Source organism: Alligator mississippiensis, chromosome 11, assembly GCF_030867095.1.
Source record: "Alligator mississippiensis isolate rAllMis1 chromosome 11, rAllMis1, whole genome shotgun sequence".
Taxonomy (NCBI): domain Eukaryota; kingdom Metazoa; phylum Chordata; order Crocodylia; family Alligatoridae; genus Alligator; species Alligator mississippiensis.
The window spans coordinates 32197875-32224501 of NC_081834.1; the positions used below are offsets into that span (position 1 = coordinate 32197875).

Genomic DNA, 26627 nt, shown 5'->3' on the forward strand with positions numbered 1-26627 from the left:
CATTCAGATGACGGACTGTGCTCCTGCTTTATGCAATGTCTGCTCTATCACTACAGTAAGCAGCAGGTTTTCTTTTTCTGTTGAAAAATTGCAAATTGTCTGATAAAAAACCTGAATTCACTGATTAAAAACCCCCCAAACCTGCATTTTCCCGTGATTAAATTGAAACACTACTATATATTTAGTTGTCAATTTAACACAACGTTATATTGATTTATTTATAGAAGCCTACCAGTACCTCAATCATTATAATAAAATAAATTTGAAATACTCTTTTTTTTTTTAACTTTTTTTTTTTTAACCAGAAAACCAGAGCTCCTCTTCCCTCTTTGGTCAACAAGATGTGGGTCAGGCTGTGGCTGTGTCCCCCCCCGCTGCTGCTTTGTAGTACCGATCAGCCCCAAGTGATATACCAGTGCCCTGCCCCTGCCCATGGTGGTGCCCCTCAGTCCCAATCCAAATTCTCCACTCCCCTCTGTCCTGTCCTAGGCTGGAGTGAGTGCGGCAGCTGCATCAGCAGCTCTGGCTCCTGTGGGTGGTGGTGGAGCAAGTTCAACCATCGCGCAGCCTGGAGGGTGGGGTAGGGGAGGCCTGTGCACCCTCCACCCTGGGCAGCATCTCCCAACCAGATGGGCTGCGCAGCTCCCTGCTACCCCATCACTCCAGCCCCCATGCCCTGCTGTAGCCCCAGCGCCCCACTACACACACACACACACACACACACACACACAGCCCCCCCACCTTTCAGCTACTTGTATCCAAGCGCACACACACACACACACACACACAGCCCCCCCACCTTTCAGCTACTTGTATCCAAGCACACACACACACACACACACACACACACACACACACACACAGCCCCCCCACCTTTCAGCTACTTGTATCCAAGTGCTTGGCTGGGGCAGCTCCCATACCCTGCCTGGCTGTCCATACCTGTATGCACACACAGAAACACAGCAACTCCTGCCCCCTGTCCCTATTCGCTGAAGTGGTATTGTGTTTTCCACGTTTTTCCACGATAAACTGAAAACTCGGATCTTGATTGAGAACTCAGCTCCAGATTGTGTGCTAGATATTCTGGGATCGGTAGTTCTACCTAGTGGCAGCCATCTTGAAAACAGACTGGGGTGGAAATCCTGAACATTTTGCCTGCATTTAAAAAACCTGCCTGGATGCAGCACAGCCGGCCAAAAAAGGACATGTCCAGGAAAACCCGGACGTATCATAACCCTATGCCGTCTGCTCCAGAGAGCAGGGCTGGCCTCTACCCCTCTGCTCCCTAGCTGGAGCACTGAGGGCTGGCTGACAAGGGGGTGGGGAACAAGCCTGACTGGGGATGCACCCTAGTTTACAGGGGTGGGGACTGCCCACCCAGGCAAACCCCAGATGGGGTCTGGGACAAGGGAGGCATGTTAAACACCCCTTCCCCCACTTCCCCTGCAACTGTGAACTACAAATCCCGGAGGCACCTGGAAGCAGGACGAGGAATTGATGAGCAACCCTGCAGAGTCCTGCTGCTATAATTCTGGACTGCAAATCCCAGAGACCTCGGGGGCCACAAGAAGATGAAGTGAACACAGTCAGAGAGCCATGCTCTACTGCCTGTCCCCACCTGCCCAGCCCCAGCTTCTGGCCTGAGCCACTGCAGGCATGTGGCTACATTTCCTAAATAAAAGGTAAATGTTCGTTCACTTCTGTTTCAATTTAATCTTTGCAGCTTAGACTAACCTGCAAAAACTGAATTGATTCAATCTCAGGCTTTTTCACTGTCTGTACCTAGCCTTAATGTGTAAATGATATTCGAGCCAGAAAGTGACCTACGTAGCAAAGGTGAAGTTAAACTATGCTGCCGGAGCAGTAAGAGCCCCAATTGTGAGAATGGATTTAAAAAATGGTTTCCTTCTGTTTCAAAGCCTTCACCTTGGACTTGCGACAGCTCTCCCCTTCTTCATTAAGTATTGTCAACATTAGTGTCACTGCCTATCTTGAAACAAAAAAGTCTGACCTATACAGAGGACCAACGGAGCAGAAGAGCAGTAGTATAACCTGGATGGTCACGCTTTGAGCAGGGGTTTGGACTAGATGACCTCCTGAAGTTCCTCCCAACCCTAATTTTCTATAATTCTATGACTCTGGGGCCTGAGCTGTGTTGCTAATGTGTGACATGAATGAGAGTCTAAGAAAAGGGAAGAGGGCCCTTATATTATTTAATGACAGGAATGAGGAGGAAAGACAAAAAAAGTCTGAGAAGTAGCTTTTCCATTCAGAAATGTGCATTATTACAGATTTTAGATTAGCAATCAACTCCAACCCTATACCCCCCTGGTGGGTCCGTCTAAAATCTGCAAGGGCTATGCAGTTGTCCCAGGGGTACAAGCACAGGGGCTATGCAACCCCAGAGAAAAAACCCTGAAAATAAAGAAAACTTATTTAGCTTAGGGCTCCAGACACCAGACAAGTGCAACCAATGAGGAGAATCCATGCGGTTCATCAGCCGCACCTATATACAGCTGGGGCTGGTGGGTGACGTCACAGATGATCACCGGCCAGCCAAGATAAAAGCCGGCATCAGCGGGAAGCAGGGGAGAATGGGAGAGGCAGCGGAGGCTGCAGATGCTCTCCACACTGGCAGCAGCCAGCGCCAGCAAGACAAAGATAGCTCTGAGCAGGCAGGATTGCCCAGGGACCAACAGCTGCTGAAAAGCCCCACACCGGTCATGGGCAGCACAGGCATGAGGGAAGAGACCTTGCTCCAAGAAGAGCGGGGAAAGGCATGGGGGATGGTGGACACTCTCCATAACAGAAGCATACATTGTGAGGAGTAAATTAACCCAGTAGAGAGGTATGCGAAGCTCTCATCTGGCAGAGAACGGATCAGTGTCGGGGGACGCAGCAGGGCACAAGCTCTAGGGCAGAGCCAGTATAATAAGGCAGTTCAGGCTGATTTTTCTTTTTTTGCGTACCTGACTTTTCTTATTCCCTTTCTCTCTCTCTCCCTGGCATCTTCAACTTTTGGTTTCCTTCTGACCTGTGCCCACTCCTCAGTTGTTTCTGGTTTTATTTTGTTATTTTACTTGCTTGCAACTCTTCACTGAGAGAGCCGGACAATGGCCATACATCAAAGGACCATCCGCAAGAAGCAACAGATGACTGACAGAGAGCAGAAGAGACCCGCAGGAGAGGGGAACATCTACCGGATCCAGGGTCCATTGAGAAGGCAAGGTGTAAACCTGATACCTGAGATTGAGTGATGGGCGAGAGTCATCAAGACCGGAAGGCCAGCTGCTCCAAGATCAGGAGGCCTGTCGGAGGAAGTGGTGTAGGGGAGGTGGAGCCCTGCGAATATCCATCAGGCAGAACAACCAACCTTGAGGGACCACCAATGGGAGACCCCACCACTGAAGAAACATCCAAAGTCATGGCAGGCGAGTTCTGGGGTCTTCCCCGAGGCGATTGGGGCCCCTGTCGGAGGTTGCATGAAGCCTCCCCGTGTTCACCACCAGGCACCTGCGCCAGGGTGGCATGTGAATGAATACTCAAAGAAAGATGGGCACAGCAATCGACAAAAGTAAATTCAGTATGCAGCTAAATAGATAGAAGTGAGGGAACGGGACCTTGTGGATCATGACCCAGTGCACTGGAGATCTGGTTTCTACATAGAGCTTTGCAACCAGCCTGCTAGGTGACCTTCACTTCACCTCTGGTCCTGTGTTTTGTCATGTGTAAAAGAGAAGTTAGGTTATATTCCTCCTATGTAAAGTGTTTCAAGAACTGCAGATGGAAAATACTATACAAGTGCTTAGCTAGAATTCCATACGGGCTGAGGAGGGAGAGGAGGATCCAGGTAGTGAACCAAAGACTGCGGCGCTGGTGTCATCGGGAAGGCTTTGGCTTCCATGACCACAGTCCATTCTTTGGAGAGAGAGGCAGTGAGCTGCTAGGAAGGGACAGCCTCCACCTCTCTCCACTGGGGAGGAGGCTCTTCTCAGCCAGACTGGCTGACCTGCTCCACCAGGCTTTAAACTAAGCCCACTGGGGGAGGGGACGACTACCCGCCACTGCTGGCCCACTGAGCAACTCTTGCAAAGCCAGCAGGTCAAGGCACTTAAGGGAGCCGCCCCTGCCCCAGCCCTAGAGCAAGCTGTGGGCAAGGCAAGGGCCCCCAAGGGGACACTTGCATGCCTGTACACCAATGCCAGGAGCTTGGGGAATAAACAGGAGGAACTTGTCCTCCTGCTCAACACAAACAATTATGATGTCATAGGGATAACGGAGACCTGGTGGGACTCCACCCATGACTGGATCACATGTATACACGGCTATAACGTGTACGGGAGGGATCGAATGGAAAAAAGGGGTGGGGGTGTAGCTCTCTATGTCAAGGAGAGCTACGTGTCCCTACAGGCTGACAGCAGCACCCAGGGTGGATGACTAGAGACCCTCTGGGTTAAAATCTGTGGGTTACACAGCACAGGAGATACAATGGTGGCAGTCTACTACAGACCTCCCTCCCATAATCAAGAGATTGACCTGGAGTTTGCCAGGGAATTGGCAGAGGCTGGATGCTCCCAGTCCATGGCTGTCATGGAGGACTTCAACTACTTGGACATCTTGTGGGAAGAGCGCTCGGCCAAATCTGAATGGTCGCAAAGCTTCCTCATGTGTGCGGATGAGCTCTATCTGACTCAAGAAGTCTACAGGCCAACAAGAGGCAAAGCGCTGCTTGACCTGGTACTGGCAAGCGGGGGCGACCTAATCAGCGACCTAACGATCAAAGGGAAGTTGGGTGACAGTGACCACGAGCTGATCACCTTCACCATCTGCTGAAAAGCTGTCAAGTCAGTCAGCAGTACAGAGGTCCTCAACTTCAGGAGGGCTGACTTTGACAAGCTCAGGAGACTTGTCGGTGAGGCCCTAAGGGACCATGACCCCAAAGGGACCAGGAAGAGTGGTTGCTCCTCAAGGGAGTGATCCTAGATGCATAAGTTAAGGCTACTCCATCTCAGAGGAAAGGCAGCAAGAGGGCACAGCAGTCCCTTTGGCTCAACAAGGAACTAGCGGTTCTCCTGTGTCTAAGAAGACAGACCTACAAAGGATGGAGGATGGGATTCACCTCCAAGGAGGAATACTCTGCACTGGTCCAGACCTGCAGGGAGCAAACCAGGAAAGCCAAGGCTGCGATGGAACTCCAACTGGCTACAAGTATCAAGGACAATAAAAAGTCCTTTTTTAGATATGTAGGGAGCTGGAGGAAAAGCAAGGGCAACATTGGACCCCTGCTAAACCAGAAGGAAGAACTGACGACTGACGCCCAGGAAAAAGCCAACTTCCTAAATGGGTACTTTGCATTGGTTTTTCACAAGTCCCATGGGACTCCACAGCCCATTACGGGACAGGGACGCCTGAGTGAGGGTGGCTCCTTGCCCTCCATCAATGCTGACCTTGTGAAGGAACAGCTTGAGAGGCTGGACATCTTCAAGTCAGTCGGCCCCGACAATTTACACCCCAGAGTACTCAAGGAGCTGGCCTGTATCATAGCTTAGCCCCTGGCATGGATCTTTGAGAGCTCCTGGTGCTCTGGTGAACTGCCCAAAGTTTGGAAGAAGGCTAATGTGGTGCCTATCTTCAAGAAAAGGAGGAAAGTGGATCCAGCAAACTACAGGCCCATCAGCCTGACCTCTATCCCAGGGAAGGTCTTAGAAAAAATCATCAAAGAGGCCATTCTTAATGGACTGGCTGATGGCAACACCCTGAGGGATAGCCAGCATGGGTTTGTTGTGGGTAGGTTGTGCTTGACCAATCTCATTTCCTTTTACAACCAGGTGACCTATCACCTGGACAAGGGGGAAGAGATTGATGTCGTATATCTTGACTTTAAAAAAGCCTTCGATCTGGTATTCCACGATCACCTTTTGGCAAAACTGACCAACTGCAGCCTCGCATCCACCGTGATCTGCTGGCTGGGGAATTGGCTCCATGGTCAGACCCAGAGGGTGGTGGTTGATGGAAGTCAATCGTCATGGTGCCCTGTGACCAGTGGGTCCCTCAAGGCTCTGTTCTTGGACCTATTTTATTCAACCTCTTCATTAATGATGTGGACATTGGAGTCAGAAGCAGACTGGCCAAGTTTGCCGATGATATCAAACTTCAGGGTAAAGCATCCACACCTGAGGATGGGGGGTGATCCAGGCTGACCTTGACAGGCTCATGAAATGGGCGGATGAGAACCTGATGGTGTTTAACACTGAAAAATGCAAGGTTCTCCACCGTGGGAGGAAAAACCTGCAGCATGTCTATAGGCTTGGCAGTGCTATGCTGACTAGCACTACGGACGAGAAGGACTTGGGGGTCAGGATTGACCACAAGATGAACACGAGCATGCAATGTGATGCTGCAACCAGTAAAGCAAGCAAAAACTCTGGCTTGCATCCATAGATGCTTCTCAAGTAAATCCCGGGACGTCATTCTCCCATTGTACTCGGCCTTGGTGAGGCCACAGCTGGAGTAGTGTGTCCAGTTTTGGGCTCCACAATTCAAAAAGGACGTGGAGAAGCTTGAGAGAGTCCAGAGGAGAGCCACGCACATGATCAGAGGTCAGGAAAACAGTTCTCAGCCTCTCGTCATAAGGTCTAACAGGCTCTTCAGCCTGGAAAAGCACAGGCTCAGGGGTGATCTGATGGCCACCTATAAGTTCATAAGGGGTGTTCACCAGGACGTGGGGGAATGTTTGTTCACCAGAGCCCCCCAAGGGATGATGAGGTCGAACGGTTATAAAATCCTGCAAGACTGTTTCAGGCTGGACGTAAGGAAGAACTTTTTTACTGTCTGAGCCCGCAAGGTCTGGAATGGCCTGCCGCCAGAGGTGGTTCAAGCACCTACTTTGAACGCCTTCAGAGAAATCTGGATGTTTTTCTTGCTGGGATCCTATGACCCCAGCTGACTTCCTTCCCCTGGGTCAGGGGGCTGGACTCAACCATGTTCTGAGGTCCCTTCCAGCCCTAATGTCTATGAAATCTATGAAATACAAGAGGAAAACACAAAATTGAATAAAGCAAGCATGACTGCCTTCTACTGTGTTTAAGTGTATATGTATATAATACACCAAGGGTTCTTTAATAATACCAGTTGTACGATGAATGATGATAGATCACCTGCGGCTAAATACACATGACCAGGAGAGGGAAATTCTTCTACTGGTGTTAACTTTGAGGGGGCAAACTGAAAAGCTACAAAGTTGTATCCCTGCAACCTTGATTCACCACTAATAAAATAGCATTTGAAAAAAATGAAACTTCTACATATTTAAACTTTAGATTAATTCTTAAACGAACACCTCCATGTCTAGCCTTTTTTGGGTGAAGAGTGTGTTTCTATTGGATCTGCCTGTCTTTTGTTGCTAGTGTCATCTGAAAACTGTTCAAGGCAACATTTCTTTTGTTTCTTGTCAGTTTCAGTTAGGGCTGAAGTAATAATAGCTCTCCAAATACTTTTATCACTTTCTTTGCTCCTTATCATCCATCATTAAACACTGATGCCATCTAGCTGGATTCCTAGCTGAGTTGGCTAATGGGCTCCCTCTGCTGGCTAAGTCAAAATCAGCCAAGCACCCACAATAACCCATTTCAATTAACATTCTCTCCCCAACCTTGGAGAAACAGGAGTAGCATTTCAGGGGGATTTCTTTTTTTCTTAGCATGTATTAGACTGCTCAACTACCGTACCAGATAGATTTAACAATTTTAGAAAAGCCTATAACAGTTTATTTCTTATCTACAAATGCAAGTATCTATAGACTTCTCTCCTTGAAGTTCAACAGGGATAATAGTGTGTAAGCTACTAGTTCACGAAGTTTTAGGCTAAGTACAGAGTCAAAAAGCCTGAGGCTGAATTGATTCAATCTTTGCGGGTTAGTCTAAGCTGTGCAGACGAATTGATAAGCGAGTGAACAGACATTCGCTTTTGATTTCAGAAATGCAGCCACATGCCTGCAGTGGCCCAAGCCAGAAGCCAAAGGGCACTAGAGCATGCCCCCCTGCTCAACTGGAGTAGAAAGCTGGGGACAAAGCTGGCCCTGTGAAGGGTGGTGTGGAGGGCGGGGGTTGTGGGGCAGATGCAAAGCATCCTGGGATGCTGGGGAACTGAGAGTTAACTTGAATCTGTAGGGGATTCAAGTTAACTTGAATCCAGAGGGGATCTGGGACGGAAGTTCAATAAACTGATTTAACTTAAATCAGTTAAGTCTGATACTACATCCATCCAGGTTTATCTTAAACTGACTTTGGCCATTTTTAAAGTGGTTTATGTGCACTGAACTTCTGTTGTGTTGCAGATTTGAACCAGTTTCCAACCACTTATACTGGTTTATGTGTAATTTCTGTCCCTAGCCCTAGACTGAAGGCAACTCTCAGTAAACTCAAGGCACCCTTTGGAAAACGTCAGCTCTTAGCTTTGACTTGCTTGTTTGTTTTTTAATACAGAAAAATAATATAGCAATTCTTGTTGCAAAAAACTCGGAGGCTAAAAATGGACTTCAAATTTCTCCCGAGAAGAAAGGCTTTTATCCTGGGATCCTACAGGCCATCCCTTTTGCCCCATATTAAGTACCTGTGAAGAATCTGAATTTTTCCAGGGGAAAAAAAGTGGCTAGTTAATTGCCATTTAAGTTGCTTGTGTGAACTGTCCTACGCTTATTTTAATGCGAGTCAAATCAGTCCCAGATTAAACCCAATGTCTGTTTTTAGCCAGAAACCCCACAGCAAGTCAGAATGTTTTTAACACTACGGCTGCTTCTTTGAAATCTCAATGTAAATTCATATTCTATTGTGAATTCATGTTTGCATACTTAATAGTGCTAACATTGAATAGAAATCAAGGTACCCTTGGGTGCCGCGGCAGCATGTGTGATAATCATTAATGTAAGCACTAGTGCAGGTTATTTAGAGATGCTGTGGAATTGCTGCACCAGAAGTTTTTAAGTTAGACAAACATTTGCCTTGGATGGTTTAGGGATGTTCCTATCCTAAGGTAAGGGACCAGACTCTATAAATTTTTTTTTGCAGGAAATAAACCCAATTGCTTTTATAAGTCCTTGTATATGTAATCAACAGAGGCACTATGATACTTATAAAACATTTTAAGGTATACTCCTCCAACTGAAATCTGTGAACTGGATCAAGTTATATTTTGTGTTTTGAGAATGTGTAATCAAAAGATTCTTTACTTAAGAAAAAGCTAACACAAAAAACTTACAAACAGATATTTTTTTCCTGCAAAATAATTCAAAATTGGATTTCAGCACAAAGCCTTTTGGACAGAAACCTATGGCCTCATACGGATATGCAGTTCTTCCTGGCAGAGTCATCATATGCCATCAGTGTACTGACGTTCAGGTTTTTTCTCCCAGTGAAAAAATGGTTGTTCCAGCTGCAAAATAACCTGTCAACAATCAGGGTTAAATCACTCCCAGAAGAGTTTCTCCTGGGATGATGAATGTCAGTACATGCTCTGTGTATACACTGTAACTTTATATGTTGATCTGTGAATTTACTGTTAATTCACATCTACCTACTGTTTTATATTCTCTCCTTGGTTCCCTAGTCTATTTGGTGACCTTACTTTAGACAGTTCATGAACACTGCTCAAATCATGGCAAAATAAAGTACAAGATCATATTCTAAGTTCATATTTTTCCTTTGCATCAGATGACCTCAGCTCTCTTCTATTACTTCTGTCCACTGTTTGTGCTTCCTGTTCTGATGGCCACTCAGGCCCTGCCGATATATTTTTTATCCATAATCATCACTTATAATTGCAATGGGCACTTTTACATGTGCTCCAGGGGTAGGGTAGGGGTGGGGAGGCAGCATTTTAATTACTGCCACTGTGTCCTGTGTATCAGCTTCCCTGTGCTTAAAAATGGTGGTGGAGGTACTTGAACCAAAGCTTGTTTAATAAGCTTTAGTTCAAGTGTCCCTGTCACCATTTTTAAGCATGGGGATCCTGGTACATGAGATACAGGAGGCTGCTGGAGCACGGGAATTACCACAGTCCAATTCACTGGAATTCTAGCCTGTCAGAATAGCCTCAGCACTCACGTATAGGTACCCCATAGTGCTTAGAGCTCACCACTAAGGCCAAATCGGTTACTACCTGAACAACAGTAAAAATAACTTCTGCCTAAAATATCTGTGCTTTAGACCAGTCAGGGGAAAGGCCCACTTGCCAGAACAACTGATAGCTTGGTAGCTGGTTAAAGCACTGACCCTCAGATGTGGGAGACCCCAAGTCAAGCCCTTGCTCTAGATCAGGCATAGCAAATGCTTTAACCCAGGTGTCCTATATCCCATGTGAGTGCTCTAATCACCAAACTTGATTATTTTGAGAATATGTGTGAACTTCCCTTTTCCCTCCCCTACTTCCTTTCTCTCCAAAATCTTCAAAAGGTTTGGGGTTCTTCCCAATGCAGAATGAAAAAATATTCCAAGATCTTAAAAATATTTGAGAGAAGAAAGCAGTTTCTAGAATCTAGACAGACCTGTTAAGGAGACAGTGACAGCGCAAATCTACACGTGACGCTACATCACCATAGCAATGCGCTACAGCGACAGCATCTGCAGGCAAGAACCGCAATGCTGCACCTACGTTGCTCTAGGGATGTGCTACCTTGTGATAATGTATCGCTACGCCTAAAAATAACCATGCACTGTACGCATGGCCCAGTATGGGGTGTTATTGCGCTGTCTTTTACTACTTCCAGAATGAAGTACTAAGTGACGGTGCAGTAACAATGTTGCCATAGCAACATGTGTAGACACGCCCAGAAGTGGGAACTGTAACACAGAAATACCGACTTTCCCTGTGTCGCACAGAAAATCTGCTGAGTGGCTGCTGGAAACTGAACCTTGTTTGCCGGACACTGTTATGATTATCATCTCCAAGTCCTTATGCTTATCTCTCTCTTACTAAGCTTTCCTCTTCTATTTTAATACTTGTTACATATTTCCTTTACATACTCAGTTTCCTCCTCATTTTCTCTTTTCTACTAATACTTATACTCTCTTGGTGTGCTACTAGCATAATGCATTAGAGGAATGGGTGGTACACTAAAGTCACTCATGAACACCCTGTGGGAATTAAAGTATTTTAGAGCTTAAGTGTAATTATACATCCAAAACACTTTGAGCCTCAGGTGAACCCAATGTAACTGCTACATTTGCTGTGGTGGTCACCATTAAAAAAAAACAAAACACGTATTACCTAGTACTTACTGAATAGCTTATATATGTGCTCACTTGATTTGAAGATGTTTTTGTTATCTCTGATCCTTGTCCAACCTCTAGCAAGTTCAACTACATGTTTCCACTGATGTTAATGGGAACTTGATCAATTCCTTAGGTGTCTACAATTATCAAAATACGTTTTTTCCAGTCAGTGACTAGTGACAGATGTCAGCTTGTACAATTAAAGCTAATATATTTAAATATCATAATTAGTTGAACCCCTTAGGGCACTCATCTTCAGGCAGATTACAGAGACATTAAATTTAAATTAACATTCCCAACGGTGGGAAAATGCAAAGTATACTGCATGTGGCAATTTGTGCTATAGTTTATTTGCATACATACATATACACTGTGGTAGATTTGGTTCCAGCTGGAGTACATCAACTTGCACATTACTGGATAATATAGGTTGAGCCAAAATATATAAGGTTGAACTATGTTCATATTTTGTCAAATTTCACAAATAAATAAATAAATAAATAAATCCATCCATCACTACCACCTTGCCTAGAGGGGATAATGAAGTTAAATAAGGTGGCTCGTGTTCACCCTCCTAAAATTCAAGATGAAGTGGATATTTGGATTTTTAACTGGATCTTTTTCACATGCCACAATTAACTTGTGGAACTCAATGTCACAAGGTACTACTAAGTCTAAGACCAACTTTTTCAAAAGTATGGAAGAAGATTTTTGACAGGAGATCTGATATTTGCTTTATTACACAGGTTGATTCAACTTGATAAGAGACTTTTTACAAATCAGAATATGATTGGAGACATTTGTATAACATGACAAAAATGTCATGTGGGCTAGCTTCATAGTTCATTCTTCAAGTTAATATTTAATAGCAAATGTTTTTTATTTTGGCCAAGGGGATATAGTGCAGCTAATCCAGTTTTAAATTGCCAGACATAACAGTAACAACTGTTTTGAGAGACTTTGGGTCACTATGTTGTAAACACTGCATAGGATTAGATCTTACATCAGATTCTCTACTGGTCTTCAGTGCTTCAGAGTGCTACTTCTGCTTGCTCCTTTTCAGCTCCAAGGAAAAAAAAAAAGGCCAAAACTAGTTCTACTAGGCTAAGGAGAGGGTAGGCTTTTATCCTTACTTCTGTGAAACACATTTTTTCTGGTTTTAGCTTCAGGCTACCTTCCAGCTCTTATTCCTACCATTCTGCTTAAAAGGTGGTGCCCTGTGGCTTCCTAGATTCAGATGAAAACTGCTGTCTGCCAGCAATGGTGGCTTAAGGATCAGCCCCTTCCCAGGATCCCAGTGTCTGATTGCTTGTGTCGCTAATTGTCCCTTTCTGGAGGGCACTAGTAATGTATGAGCCACAGAAGCACCAAATTAAATTATTTCAATCAAAGGAGTGAAAGCAAACATAAGAGGAAATTATGAATTTGAAACTATAACCAAGTTCCACAGGAAAAAATATAAAACAGTAGGTTGTTTCTCTCTCTAGTCTATGAAGAAATGCATTTTAAAGAATCTGTACAGTAAAAAGTAGAAAGATACCCCTAATTAATATGCGCCTAAATTAGCCAGTTCCAAGCACCTACAAGGTATTTAACATGCTTTAGAACAGTATTATCTCCTTCCCTTGAGGCATCAGTTACTGGATGCTGCCAGAAGCCATGATATTAGACCGGATGAGACTCCTTGGTGTAATCAACATACCTGCCTTTATGATCTTATGAAAAAAACCAAGAAAAAAAAAACTACCTTTCTGAGTATCCCAGTTCACAGAGTGGGGAGATTGAGAATCAAAGCTTGAAGCAAAGCAGGAACTGATATATTCTGGTAACTACATATGACACTCATCAAGTCACAAAAATGATTTTATTCCATGTATACAGACCCATTTATACAATTACATTGCATCATGCTTTAGCACAGGATTGTTCACTATCTTTCCATGAAGTTACAAAGGGGCTAAATTGATGTCTGGGGACCTCCAAGACATGGATTTGACCACATTTTTAACTCCACACCTGTCAAACTGTTCCTGCTTTAATTTTTCTGTTGTTATCGCATATTTTAAAATGAAGACGCAAAAGGGATAATTGCAAACTGAGGGCATCTTAATTTTACTACTTAAAACTTAAGGAATCCAATTTTATATAGCTCATACAGACTCTACATGACCCTGGAGTTTAATTATGGCTAAAATATCTCTACCTCAGAACCAAGACAAATGAGTTATTAGTCATATCTATATCATATGCAGACAGTTTTAGAGATCTATTTCTTGAAAGTTTTCTTTTTCAAATACAGAATTTGTAAACTTTACCAGGGAAACCCCCCTACATATTTAGTAAAAGGAAAAATGACACATTTTTAGAAAACACAGCAGGAACCAATAAGCATGTTTAGAAAGCAAAGGAATATTGAAAGAGATCTGCTCAATTTTTTTCATCAGGCTCAACTACATTAAAATCATACTGTGACCCTAAGACTATTATTTTGCTCTACTGTTTTTTCCAATTTAATACGAGAAAGAAAATCAGGACATTTCAAGTTAATGAAAAACTTCCCACTTTCACCAGAAAGTGGTGAGTGTTAATCCATGTTTCTTTGGCATAGCACAAAAATCCTCTTTCTGGTACAGGATACTATAATGATAATTCATGATTATCGCAACCATTAACTTCTCAGCTAAAAGCAAAAAATAACAAAACCTAAGTTTTAATAGAAAATAACGTTTAACAAAAATCAGATGTAGGAGAGGAAGTGAGAATCTTTACCTTACAAGCTGTTAGCATGTCAGCTACTGCTTTGCGGCTCAGATTCGCTGTAGCTATCACATCCTCCTGTCTGCATGAGTTCCCAGCTGCAACAGCTTTGGCAGTTGCCATGGTGATTCCTTTCGTCATCCGAATTGATTCTTCAGGTGATGATGTCTTTTCTGGAACCTCCTTTGATTGAAACACCTGGAAGTGAAAGCAGAAGAGAAGAGCTTGATGCCCCTTAAGAGTAAAGCCACGACAACTCAGACTTTGAAACATACACGGCAACTGAAAGCAGCCTTCAAATGGCAGGAAATTACAAATTTAATTGGAGCACTTCAATATCACTCCTGTTTGTCAGAAGTATGGCTCTGATAAGCCTTATACCCCTACACGCAGCAGAAATAAACAATAAGCTGTGGGAAATATGCACAAAAGGTAACACATTTATTCTAAATGGATGACACCCAGCATGTCATTTAAGTTACCTGGGTTACAAGACAGACAGAACCCAAATGGTACAGACAGCTGTACAGAAAGCCAATATTCTTTCATATATACTGCTTTTATCCTGACTTCTACAGGATCACACCCAGCATTAAAGGATCCTTTTCCCATTCAAGCTGGGCCCTAATTCTCTCGGCCAGAAGCAGCATAGTAAAGGACTGAACTGGAAACATTAATAACATGCTCGAGGACCTCTTCTTTAAAGATGGAGAAAATGAAGCATAGTTTCTTATGCTATACTTAGTTTCCCTTAGAAGCCTAGCTGTACAGTTTTGCAGAACTTGTGTCAAGAGACAGACACTGTGAATTATCTGACAACATACCCATCACCCCTATGACTAGTGGAAGAAATTAACTGTGTTCATATAGGTAGTATAAGTCGATCAGACCTTCTTTTGACTCATACTAGCTGCCTTTTTCTGAGCATTTCTCCCCTCATTAGCTTGCCAATCTCAGACTTTGCAGAACATTCCAGTGTCTGGCAGGATGATATGTTTCATCATGCACAGCATCAAATCAACTCAGGGTTTTCTAGTGAACCCTAAGTCAGGTATTTAAGTGCTTGAACAATATTCAAATGTACCACTCCCATTTCTCATCACTCATCACTGTCTCAAAAGGGGGCAGAGTCTATAAAACAAACTCCTTAGGTCAGGTGTTACAATGACCTCTCTCACTACCCCTTAAATTCAACCTGTACTGAGCCAGCTACAATAGTCCATGTATCTGGGTAACATCCTGGTTCTTACTGACTTTGATGGCATCAGGATTCAATCTCATTTATAACATTCTTCCCCCTATTAACATTGTAACATTCTCCCTCCTCTTAGGATCTGTGCAGCAAAAATGACAACAAAGAGTCCTGTCATATAATAATGGAGATGATGAGGAGGGGTATTAAAAAAGAGTGAACCACAAGATTTTTGCTTAGGAGAGCAGCAGAACTGACATGTTATAATGCAATGTCCTGATTAATAAATAACTATTCTGTGAGGATTTCCTTTTTGTGTTCACACAATACAAAAGGGGACAAAACAAAGTGAGCTCTTAAAGGACAGCAGCACCTTATCTTTTCAAACATTCCCAATGTTGCCACAACATAGGTGCATTCAGTTCATAAATATAAGACAGGTTATTCTCTGATACAGTTTCTCTATATACATGTTCTGCTTATCTTATGAAACAACAAACAACATTTTAGCTTTCCCAAGCATACTGTGGTTCTAATATAGCTCACTGTCCACTATTTAAAAAAATGGAGTACCCAAAAGGAGGCTTTAATGCTTACCTGACTGTATCTTGAAGAGATAGAAAAATAACATTTGTGGTCTAACACCAAATTTTGGGGGTGAATTCTGTGCTACAAATAATTCTTTTGCTCAGATAAAATTTAGATATCAGGCTACTGACATTTATAAAAGAAAAAAATGTAAACAAGATTAAAATCACAGGTGCCAACAATGCTGGCTTTGAAAGGTTTCTTCAGTGCAAAGGCAAGGTTAAAAAGGGTAAAAGGTGCTTGATTCAGAAAATAATATTTGAAGTGGGAGTTTCATGTCTCATGGACATAAAAAAACCAATTGCTCCAAGCATATGATATGACAGTTATCTCACAACTCAAAATACAGCCCCAAAATAGTCACTGGTGACATTGGAAAGCAGGTAGGCTGAAGGAACATGCCAGCTCAGAGTTAATTTAGAGCAGCTGGCAGTGACTAAACTGCATCTAACTCACTACAGGACAGCCACAACATGCCCTGAGGAGCCTCTGGTGCAGCCTAATTTGATTTAAATGTGTTCTTTAGAAGGCTGCCATGTGCAATTACATTCTTTACCGTGAGTTCCTGTTTGATGTACTCGATTGTGGCTTCAAGAGCTCTTGTGCCTCGAGTAGCTTCATCTTCTACTGCTTTAACAGTTTTCAAAAGTGATGTGACATTTGTTACCATCACCTGAAAAGAGAGAAAGAGAGGTGAAAATACGTAATTCCCTCCTACATTTAGGAAACACTATTTTTTCATTTTAGGAATATCACACTGTAGAATTATTATTAATTCCACTATACTTTATAAATAGTACAGGTCATTTGATGCAGCCCTCTGCTTATGAAAGGTCATGTTATACATCTCTGACTTAGTTAGTCTACAAAAGTGCAAATCTACCCTCCTACGGCAACATAGAACACTCCCTCAGTCAGATGCACACAGGAGAATGGGGATGTCCTTAGGTAAGAAAACAGGTTTCACCAAAATCACTGGTGTTGCCGGATGACTTGGAAACTGTTGTTTATTGACACCAAATTGCAGGCAGCCAATTATCCAGGTTTCCAGCTGTCACGAACTGTCCAGTTAAAGATCATCTCAAGTTATTTGAATACAGATGAAACAGCAGGAAAATAAGAGAATTAGGTGACCAAGAATACACTGCCATCAGCCTTTGGGATTGCAGTAACAAAGCAATATCAGCAATTTCTTTAATAAATGTCAAAAAAGCAAGTTATTACACTACCTACCTTAGCAGCTCCCTTCAGCTGGTACATGGATGGATCATCTGCTGGTTTGCTAGCAGCTCCTTTGGTAGCACCAATGAGGTCAGAAAGGGCCTTAGCAACATCTTTAATAGCATTGATCAATACAACCTACAAGGGTGAGAAAGTTTAGCTTGAGGTTAGCGTAACAAGTTCTCAGGTCAGCCAACAGATGGAGGATTTGGCAAGACTTGGCACTTAAGGGATTTGCTAAGCAGTGGGAGAATGCCGTGTTATACCTACAGTCACCAGGACTGACATCAGCAGCCCTTAGTGGCCTGGATGCAGTGAGGTTTTGCTCATATTGAAAAACTAGCCAATTGCCCATCAAGAATGATGTGGGGAGGAGGGTGGTGGGGACTGAGCGCCACCGCCCACTGGCCCATGTTGCTGCCATTCTGCCTCCGATTCTGTGCACCATCCCCATCTGGCTCTGCGCGCCTCCTTCGCCCCTCACTGCTCCACCCCACAGCTTCTCAGGCACAGAGAGGGGAGAAAGCTTGCATGCAGCAGCCACAGCTGCCACCCAGCACCCCAAGCTGCCGCTGCTGTGCATCCGGCTGCGTGCAACCCCCATCTCCCTCCCCGGACTCCCTTCCCTCCTTCCCAGCTGTTCTCAGGGCCCGGCAGTGGCAGCGGGGTGCTGCCACTGTGCCCCTCTCCCCTTCCCGCTTCCCTCCCCCTCATCACCTCCCCACTGCCTCCCCCTCCCTGATGGCTTTTGTTGAGGCCTGGCAGTGCTGGGAAGGCTGGGGGGGGGGGGGGGGGGGGGCAGAATGAGGCCAGTGCTGTGCTGCCAGTACCCTGCGCTGCTGCCTCCCAGAAGTAGGGGGGGAGGAAGCTTGCCCTGCTGTCCCCTCCATCCCCCTTGGCCAGCACCCTGTGCTGCCGCCTCCTCCAGGAAGCAGGGCCGACACGGGAGGAGGGATGCGAACAGCTGTCGTCAACATCATTGGTTGGTTCAGACAACCAATCAGAGTGTGAATAAAGTGTTATGGATGGACAGACAGACAGACTAAGTCTTTTATAATATTAAAATTACACTTTGGTACCCTGTGCTGAAGCTCTGAAAAATGACTATATTTAAGACATATGCTATACTTAAAACTGTAATCTAACCTCCCTTATAAGCCAGAGAATCATAGAAAATTAGGGTTGGAAGGGACCTCAGGAGATCATCGAGTCCAACCCCCTGCTCAAAGCAGAACCATCCCCAACTATATCACCCCAGCCAAGACTTTGCCTAGCCAGGTCTTAAAAACCTCAAAGGATGGAAATTCCACAACCTTTCTGGGTAACCTGTTTCAGTGCTACCCTCCTGGTGAGAACGTTTTTCCTAATACCTAACTTAAACTTCCCTTGCTGCAACTTGAGACCATTGTTCCTTGTTTTGTTACCCGCCACCACTGAGAACAGTCTAGCTCCATCCTCTTTGGAACCACCCTCATTTCCCTCGATCTACTGGCAACACTCCTACTAATGCAACCCAGTCTACCACTAGCCTTTTTCACAATAAAGGCACGCTGCTGGCTCATATTTAGCTTATTGTTCACTGTAACCCCTAGGTCCTTTTCTGCAGAACTGCTGCTTAGCCAGTCAGTCCCCAGCCTGTACCAGGCATGGGATTGTTCTGTTGTAAGTGCAGGATTTTGCAGGAGTCCTTATTGAACCTAATGAGATTTCTTTTGGTCAAATCCTCCAATTTCTCAAGGTCTCTCTGAATCCTGGCCCTACCCTCCAGCATATCTACTACTCCCCACCGCATGGTGTCATCTGCAAACCTGGTAAGGGGGCACTCCACCCTATCTTCCAGATCACTGATGAAGATATTGAACAAAACCAGGCCCAGGACTGACCCCTGGGGCACTCCACTTGATACCAGCTGCCAACTAGACATCAAGCCATTGATTACTACCCTTTGAGCCCATTGATACAGCCAATTTGCTATCCACCTTACACTCCATTCATTCAACCTGTACTACCTTAGCTTGCTTGCGAGAATGTTGTGGGAGACCATATCAAAAGCCTTGCTAAAGTCAAGTCCTACCATGGAACATACCATGCCCCCATATACAACTGATATCAATTAATAATTGCTTGCACTACATGATTTTTATTGGCAACCCTGCATTGTCACACTTGACCTTGAGAATAAAGACTCCAGATATGTTAGTTGTTTAAAGTAACAATTATTGCTAGGGTGGAATACACAGTTATCAAAAAATCCTCCAGAAATAAACATTTTCAATTCAATTTCATTTTGCAATATTTTCTCACAGTTGAATTTTCTGTAAGTTGACACTGGAATTGTGTACAGTCAGAGTGAAATACACATGCTTTCCACAGTCTCAAACAAGCAAAGGAACTTTTTCAAATGAACTTACTAACTTAAAATGGTAATACATTTACCAGCCTCCATTCCAATAGATTCAAATTAGAGATGAAGCGTTTCTACTTTGAAAAATGACATTACTGACTGGAGAGTTAAAATAATATAGAAATACCTGTAAAACTTCACCAAACTATTAGCAACATTAAAACAACATGAAGTGCACTGCTTAATCTTAAATTCACTAAAATTGTTCCTAGCAGTGAAATCATTAAACTATGGAACAGCTTTCCAAAGGATGAGTCAGAAGCCCCATCATGAACCATTTGACGAGGCACTTATACCCTTGCAAAAAAACATTATATTGTTGGTGTATAGGGGACAAGCCACAATTCTATACAAGTCTTGTCCATTTCTGGATTAATGACTTAGATATACAAAATTATTTTTCAGAAAGGAGATGCAAAAGTAAACTCAAATTAATCCAAGAGAGACACCTATACTTCATGAGTAAGATTTTTACAGGTACTTCAGTGAAAGTCACTTTAAAGAAAAAAGTTGCCTCGTACCTTGAGATTTTAAAATTATTTCTCTTACAACCTTATATCTTTCAAATGTGACAGATATTGATCTGCTGTTTACCTCCAGGTTTGCTGCCCCTCATACCTGTGTTTCAGGGTCATCTGATCCCAAGCTAGCTGCTCCCAGTTTTACCACCTCTGCTAGCTGGGTAATGGTGTTAGCTGATGACTGAGCTGCTTGGGCCAGTTTGTCTTGACTTGAGGCAGCACCAGATACCAGCAGTTTTGTATCTTCAACCAAAGCTTTTGCGGTTTTCAGTATATTTTCCCTGGGGGAAAAAGGGGACATAGGGGAGTGGGGAGGGGAGAACGAGGGAAGAGGGAGAAGGCCATTCAACATTATTTTAAGAGACAGAGCTATGTAGACAATGAGCTGATATGTAAGTCAGCATACCAGTAACTACTCATGATAATCCTAGCCAACACCACAAGGTTGCAATTTCTAGTTAGAACGGATGTATTAAGTTTCAGGTTGTCAACACACCAGGCACAGGATGCCTCAATGAAATGACTTCCTCCTGAAAGGAAATGAGATATAGCAATAAAGGGAGGAAGCAACAAGTCATAACGTGGAGAGATTAGGCCCAGCTATATTGTGAGGAAACTACCAGTTGTCCAGCCTCCCCCTTAGCCAGCATGTTCTATGGAAAAGAAAATAATTATTTGTAAGGGGGGTAATGGGAAGGAAAGGGAAGGGTAATGCTGCACAAAACATGACTAATTCACACTTTTTTCCACATAGTTTTTGAGGAGAGAAATCTAAAGCTTTTCACCCCTTCCTTCAGGTGAAAGAACAGACTGCCTTTGAACAACTTGCTTCAGAAACAAGGTAAAACCATGAAGATAAAATCATAAAAGAAAACATAAAATTAGTCATTCAAGAAATAACTGGGACCTGCACAAAACCTGATAACTGGACTTTTAAGAATTCCTAGATGTAATGGAGGAAAAACCTCTACCTGCAGTCTTAAGTCAGGTTTTAAAAGTTTCATGTTAACTAACAGTAACATTAACATTCTGATCTAGAAACGCCACTTATCTGGAATTAATGTGATCAGTTGTAAAGTCTGCCTTTACACAGTAACTATTTTAGGCTTAGAACAACTGCACAATTGGGTAAAAGGAAATTAAACCAATCACAATTTTATTGAAAAAGATGAAATGCTTTACTTCTCCATTATTCATATATTGTAATAAGTTAATTTTAGCCCATATATGCAGATATGGACCAATTCGTACTCCTGCTTTACCAGAGTATAAATCAGAGGCGGGCAATTATTTCAGCTGGAAGGCCACTTAATAAGTTTTGGTGAGCTGTCGAGGGCTGCATATAAAAATCTTTCAGAAGATATAATTTTAACAAATTATAAATAAAAATTATTATTATAACAAATTATAAATAAAAAACAAATCATAAGCTAAGAATCAAACATTTACTATAGCATCTTTTAATTTTATTAAAAATATTGATTTGTGTATGTTTGAATAGTGTACATAGAGACGATTGCATAATAGCTCAAAATAAAGCCTTACTCTTGTATATTGTGTCTTGGGATGGTGGGTGTAGTGGGGGTGGAGGGGCTCTGTGTGTGTAGTTGGATGTGGGTATGGTGGAATGTGTCGGGGAGTGTGTGGGTACGGTGGGGCATGGGGTGTGTGGTTGGGGTGTTGGTGTGCAATGTGGGTTGGGTGTGCAGGTGCATTAGGTTACTGGCCTGAGGTGGGTGGGGGCAGGGTGTGACAGGGGGCACATACAGGTGCAGTCCACCCCTGCCTCCCCTCCAGCCTGTGGCTGCTCCCTGGCATTCCACCTGGGGCTAAGCCCCACCGGGGCAGCCTGCCCGTGATCATGTCTGCACCCCTGCACCTGCCCTGCACTCCTGTCTGCAACTGCCACACAGCTCTTGTCTGTACCCCTTCACTCGCCCTGCGCTCCTGTCTGCACCCCTGCACCCACCCTGAGCTCCTGTCTACACCTGCCCTGCACCCGCCCCGTGCTCCTGTTTACACCCCTGCACCCACCCTGTGTTACTGCCTACACCTGCTCCAGATCTGGCCAGTGCACACAGCTTCCTGGCAGGGCTGCCCTCAGGTGGCTGCTGATTGCGCTGGGCAGGCAGAGTGGGTGGAAGATGACTAGAAGCTGGAGCTGGAGTCCCATGTATTAGGTCAAGGGCTGCCCTGCTGCAGCTTACCCCCATTCGCTGCCACTTCCCCTCCCTATCTGCTGCCCTAAGTGCTGCAGCAGGGACAGGAGAAGGAGGAGATGCTGGAGGCAGGGGGAGCTGAGCAGTTCCCTGGGCAGCTGCAGCAGTAGCCCTGCCAGGAAGCTGTGCACGCTGGCTGGGGCCGGGGCCATCTGGTGGGTAAGGGCAGGAGTGCAGTGATTGCTGCCCTGGACGGGAGTAGGTGGGAATCAGCCCCATGCTGAGTGCAGCAGAAGCACCCGCAGACCAGATACAATTAATTGGTGGGTGCTGGCCACCTGAAGGGCTGGAGCAGGCAGCAGCCAGTCGCTTGAGTACAGCAGCCATTTTGCGACCCAGGATATATACAGGGTGAAGCAGTAGTTTGCTGCTGGCCGCTGCAACAGAAACGCCGGCTCAGGAACAGCTTGGAGGTTTATGGACTGGGGGTATGGGAATAGAGGAGGCTCCAGGTCCTGAGCCTGACCTAAAAGTGCAGCCTCCAGGTATGGGTGGCCTGGTGGGGCTGTTTGCAGCGCAACAGTCTCCCAGAAATGCCAGGCCAGTTACCACCCCGGTGAAAGGCAGGTCAGGGGTGCCTAATAACCTCCAGGCCACACAGAGTCCTAGCTGGGGAAAGCCCAGGGCAGTGAGAGGCCTGAGGCTCATGTGATCCAGGCAAGTTGTGAGGGAAAAAGCAGGCGAGCAGCTCAGGCTTGTCCCGAGGGACCCTGACTGGCCCATGCTGGGGCCAGGACCCAGAGATGGGTCAAAGGGCCAGGGGCCCATTGCAAGGGATGCCCAAAGAGCAAAGAGGCTCAGGGTACTGACTGGCCTGAGATGGGGCCAGGGCCTAAGGGGAAGCCGAAGGTCCCAGGGAGGGGACCATAGCTAATGGGGTGAAGGGTACAGCAGAGTTTAGCATCTGCGAGGCTTGGGCTGCAGTGTAGGGGTAGAACAGAGCTCCAGAGATCCCCCTAAACATCGGGGTGCAAAAACGGGCAGCCTCCTGCCTAATTAACACCAGAATTATGTATCATCAAGGCATGGCAGGAAAGAGAGGCGGGCGGACAGTTAGTCCAGAGACAGGTGGGTGGGCCAACATCATGCTGGCCACACTGCCCATGGGCCAGATCCAATCAGCTGGTGGGCCAGATCCAGCCCATGGGCTGTATTTTGCCCGCCCTTGTTATAAGTATTGCTCTTTGTCACAAATCATAGCATTTGTTATTTTCTATAGCATTACATTGCTTAGACTGGACACAGTCTTGCCTCTCTCCAAATTCAGATACGTGACACCAAACAGAGCTGCAAAGCATAAAGCTGGTAACCAAAGTAGCATATGAACCTGTGCAGGAAAGAGACTTTACATTAACATACCACTCTGTTACTTTCCTCCATCCAAACCCAGGTGTATACACATAAGACCCTACATTTCCATTTGACCCACTGTATAATGATTTTTCCTTCCCTGCAAAAATGGTCTGGTCCTCCCTTACAAAGGTGATAAAGTTGGGTAATAAAAGTAGTCACAAGCTGTTGTTAGTTATCCCCACTAAGCCTTTTGTTGTATTCCATTTGCCATCTTTCAATTGTAAATAGTTTATTTCATTGTTAAACTGTAGGAGGCAGGGTCTTGTCTGCAAAATATGCAACAAACTTCATCTGATGATGAAAATACCTCTTCTAATTCTGGACTCCAGGGCACTTATAGTTCCTCCAGAATTGGCAGAGCCAGGATCTAAGCAATGGCACAGCAGTGATGGCATAGGTCAAATGTGCCACTGAGCCACAGCTGTGTCTTGGCCATTAGAACCTCAGGTTTTCATTATGAGGGAAATAATGGCTGGGATGCTGCAAATGTTCATTGTTCTGAAAAATGCCCCGAATCATTATATTCCATATGATAGTAGATGGAAATGTAGGCCATCAACTGATCCAAAAGACAGAATAACTGACACTAATTGACACTATCAAACAGCCTCACCAAATAGGTCCAGTCTCAGCATTGGCCACACACACTGGAAGAACCAGCAGGTCAAAAATAGGCTTTGAAAAAAAGAAACAAAGTTACCCAAGCTATCCTCTCCAACTTCATGGGCACTTTTTCCTACTAGGAACAAAGGGAAATGCAATCAATAAAAATGCAATACAGGAATGGCTATGTTAAAATAAGGCCTTGTGTCAAACTTGTCACATTTGTGGTTTTTGTTTGAAATACTGCTGGGAAATCAGCCAGCTGTTATTCCCTTCACACATACATGAGCAAACCAAAACTTGTTTTTCTTTACTTATCTAGCTTTTGAAATAATGACCCCAAATCATTCCTATTTCTCTGTCACTTAATTAGCCCATCTGGGTTTATTCTTGGAGATTTATAAGGCAGGCAAAGCTCCATCTGTACTCCTTTTCCTTTGCCACTAGTAGGCCATATCCATTGCTTCCTTCCATATAGCTCCTCTATCCCATGTTTTGGAAACACTGACCTGTGGTCTGCAAATGATTCATTGTTCTCAGCATTAAGGGTTCCCGCTGTGGCAAACATGATAGTTGTGTCCAGATCTGCAATTATCCCAGAAACAGCGCTAGCTGCAGTGATACAAGCCTGAGTGCCCTTGTTTCCTGCTTGCAGGGCAGACAAAACCAAAGAAACCTGGAAACAAAAAATTATAGTGAGGGGCATATTAAAATAAAGCAATGTTAATTGATTTATTGGTTAAACAAGGTTAGGTTTGAATTAAAGGCACAATTCATTTTGTGATCTAATTTCACCATCTCTGATAATTTTCTCTCTTTCCCTTCCCCTGCTTACTCTATCTGCATAGTAACAAGTTCGATTAGGTTTTCCATAGAAGGATGCCTGCTATTGACATTTATCTTTCATGCAGGAATGGGCTGTCTACAGATGGGGCATAATACACAATAAATGAGCAGATCACGAAGACCTTAACTATATCTGGTCTCAGTATACATAATGACATTGCACAATCAATAGTGTACGCTCTCATCTTCCATAATATCAAATGAAAGGAAAGGCTTCCACAGTTACAGTAAATAAGAATTCCAATTATCCTTTGGCTCTCAGCAAAGTCAATAAAAGAGCTGACTGCATTTATTTCAATGTTACAATTACTTGTCAGAGGTTTAAGGCACTGCCCAAAAACGTGATCACAAAGATAAAAGATGCTCTTCAAAACTCAACTTTGTCTTGCAGCTTATTTTAAAAAGGTGCATCTCTCCTGTCTTGCTCTGTACAACTCATCTCCCTCTGCTGCCTTAGTGATATGCTGCTCTTCCCAACCCTGCTGTGGCAAATACACATTTGGAAGAAACACCAGCCAATAACATCTTGGTACAGGGCCATAATTTTGCGTTCCAATTGGCAGGCTGTACACCAAGACCTTGAGAGGCACATCAGTTACTCCTGTCTTTGGAGGCACTCATTGTAAAATGGTATTATCTGCTAACAAATAAACAACATCTAAACAATATTTTAGATCAAGCTAAATTGTGCCCTTCAAACATGGTATGATATTGCATTGTCAGTTAGTTATCTTAGCTTGTAACATAACACAGGGAACCTTGTCCCTTACGAGTGAATGTGTACATGCTGCAACAGGCTCAAAATGGCCTATTAGATTGCCTGCATGTATCCAGAATTATTGAAACAAAGCATTTGCTGAAGAGAAAACCAACAGCCAGGTGGACAACTGACACCACACTAACACAGGAGACAGTAGAAGAGAGAAATGAATCTTCGCCAAGGCCATCTGGGGAAATTTGATCTCATGGGTAAGGTTAGTGATTTTTCTAATTTCATGCCCTACAAATGGGACATATGTTTTTAACATCTCATGAGAGAGACCCATGTACTGCAAGCTATGTGATGTTAATCATGTCTGTTTCAAAAGTAATCCTGAGAAACCTCTGTCAAGATTTAAGCCTGTGGTTCCAGCTAGTCTGGATATTCCAAACTCAAAGGCAAAAAAAGTTAGAAGTTACAGTAAAGATGTCTTTAACTAGAACCTTTGTAATCAAAAGCTGCAACAGTCATTTGTGGCAGGTTCTCATAAAAAAAAGATTTTAAATATGGTGAAGAAAGAAAGATTTCCTGCTGCCTTGGGATTTTGTTCTGTAACATTGACTTTGTCTCTTTTTAAAGTTCTGTCCCTGCAAAAGTTGCACCCACTACTGAGATGGCAATAAACTATTCTATCACAGCTTCCCCAAGTATATTTTAACTTCAAATTGAAGGTGGATACTGGTTATGTGAGTAGGTCTGGAAAAAAGAAGTAATAATTCTACTTCATAAGTAGACACAAGTTTGTCCCATCCATGTGTGGCACATAGCACATAAGCCAGTTAGATATTTTGACAACCTCATGGTAGATGAAAACTATAAACTTGGCCAACCACACAGATCTAAGATTTCCATGAGACTCTTTACTATTATACAAATACTTTTTATTGTATTAGGTC

At 44.0% G+C, this 26627-nt stretch overlaps 1 protein-coding gene across 3 annotated transcripts in view; it reads right to left on the reverse strand.

The window, feature by feature from the left end:
- Window positions 1-26627, reverse strand: part of TLN2 (talin 2) — a 391556-nt gene that overhangs the window by 40742 nt on the left and 324187 nt on the right. For all 3 annotated transcript variants that reach the window (XM_059714785.1, XM_059714786.1, XM_059714784.1), the window contains exons 46-50: window positions 24635-24801; window positions 20048-20231; window positions 17038-17163; window positions 16361-16477; window positions 14037-14222 (exon numbers count right to left, since the gene is read on the reverse strand). In XM_059714785.1, coding sequence (XP_059570768.1) covers window positions 14037-14222; window positions 16361-16477; window positions 17038-17163; window positions 20048-20231; window positions 24635-24801 — 780 coding nt within the window. The remainder of the gene's footprint in view (window positions 1-14036; window positions 14223-16360; window positions 16478-17037; window positions 17164-20047; window positions 20232-24634; window positions 24802-26627) is intronic.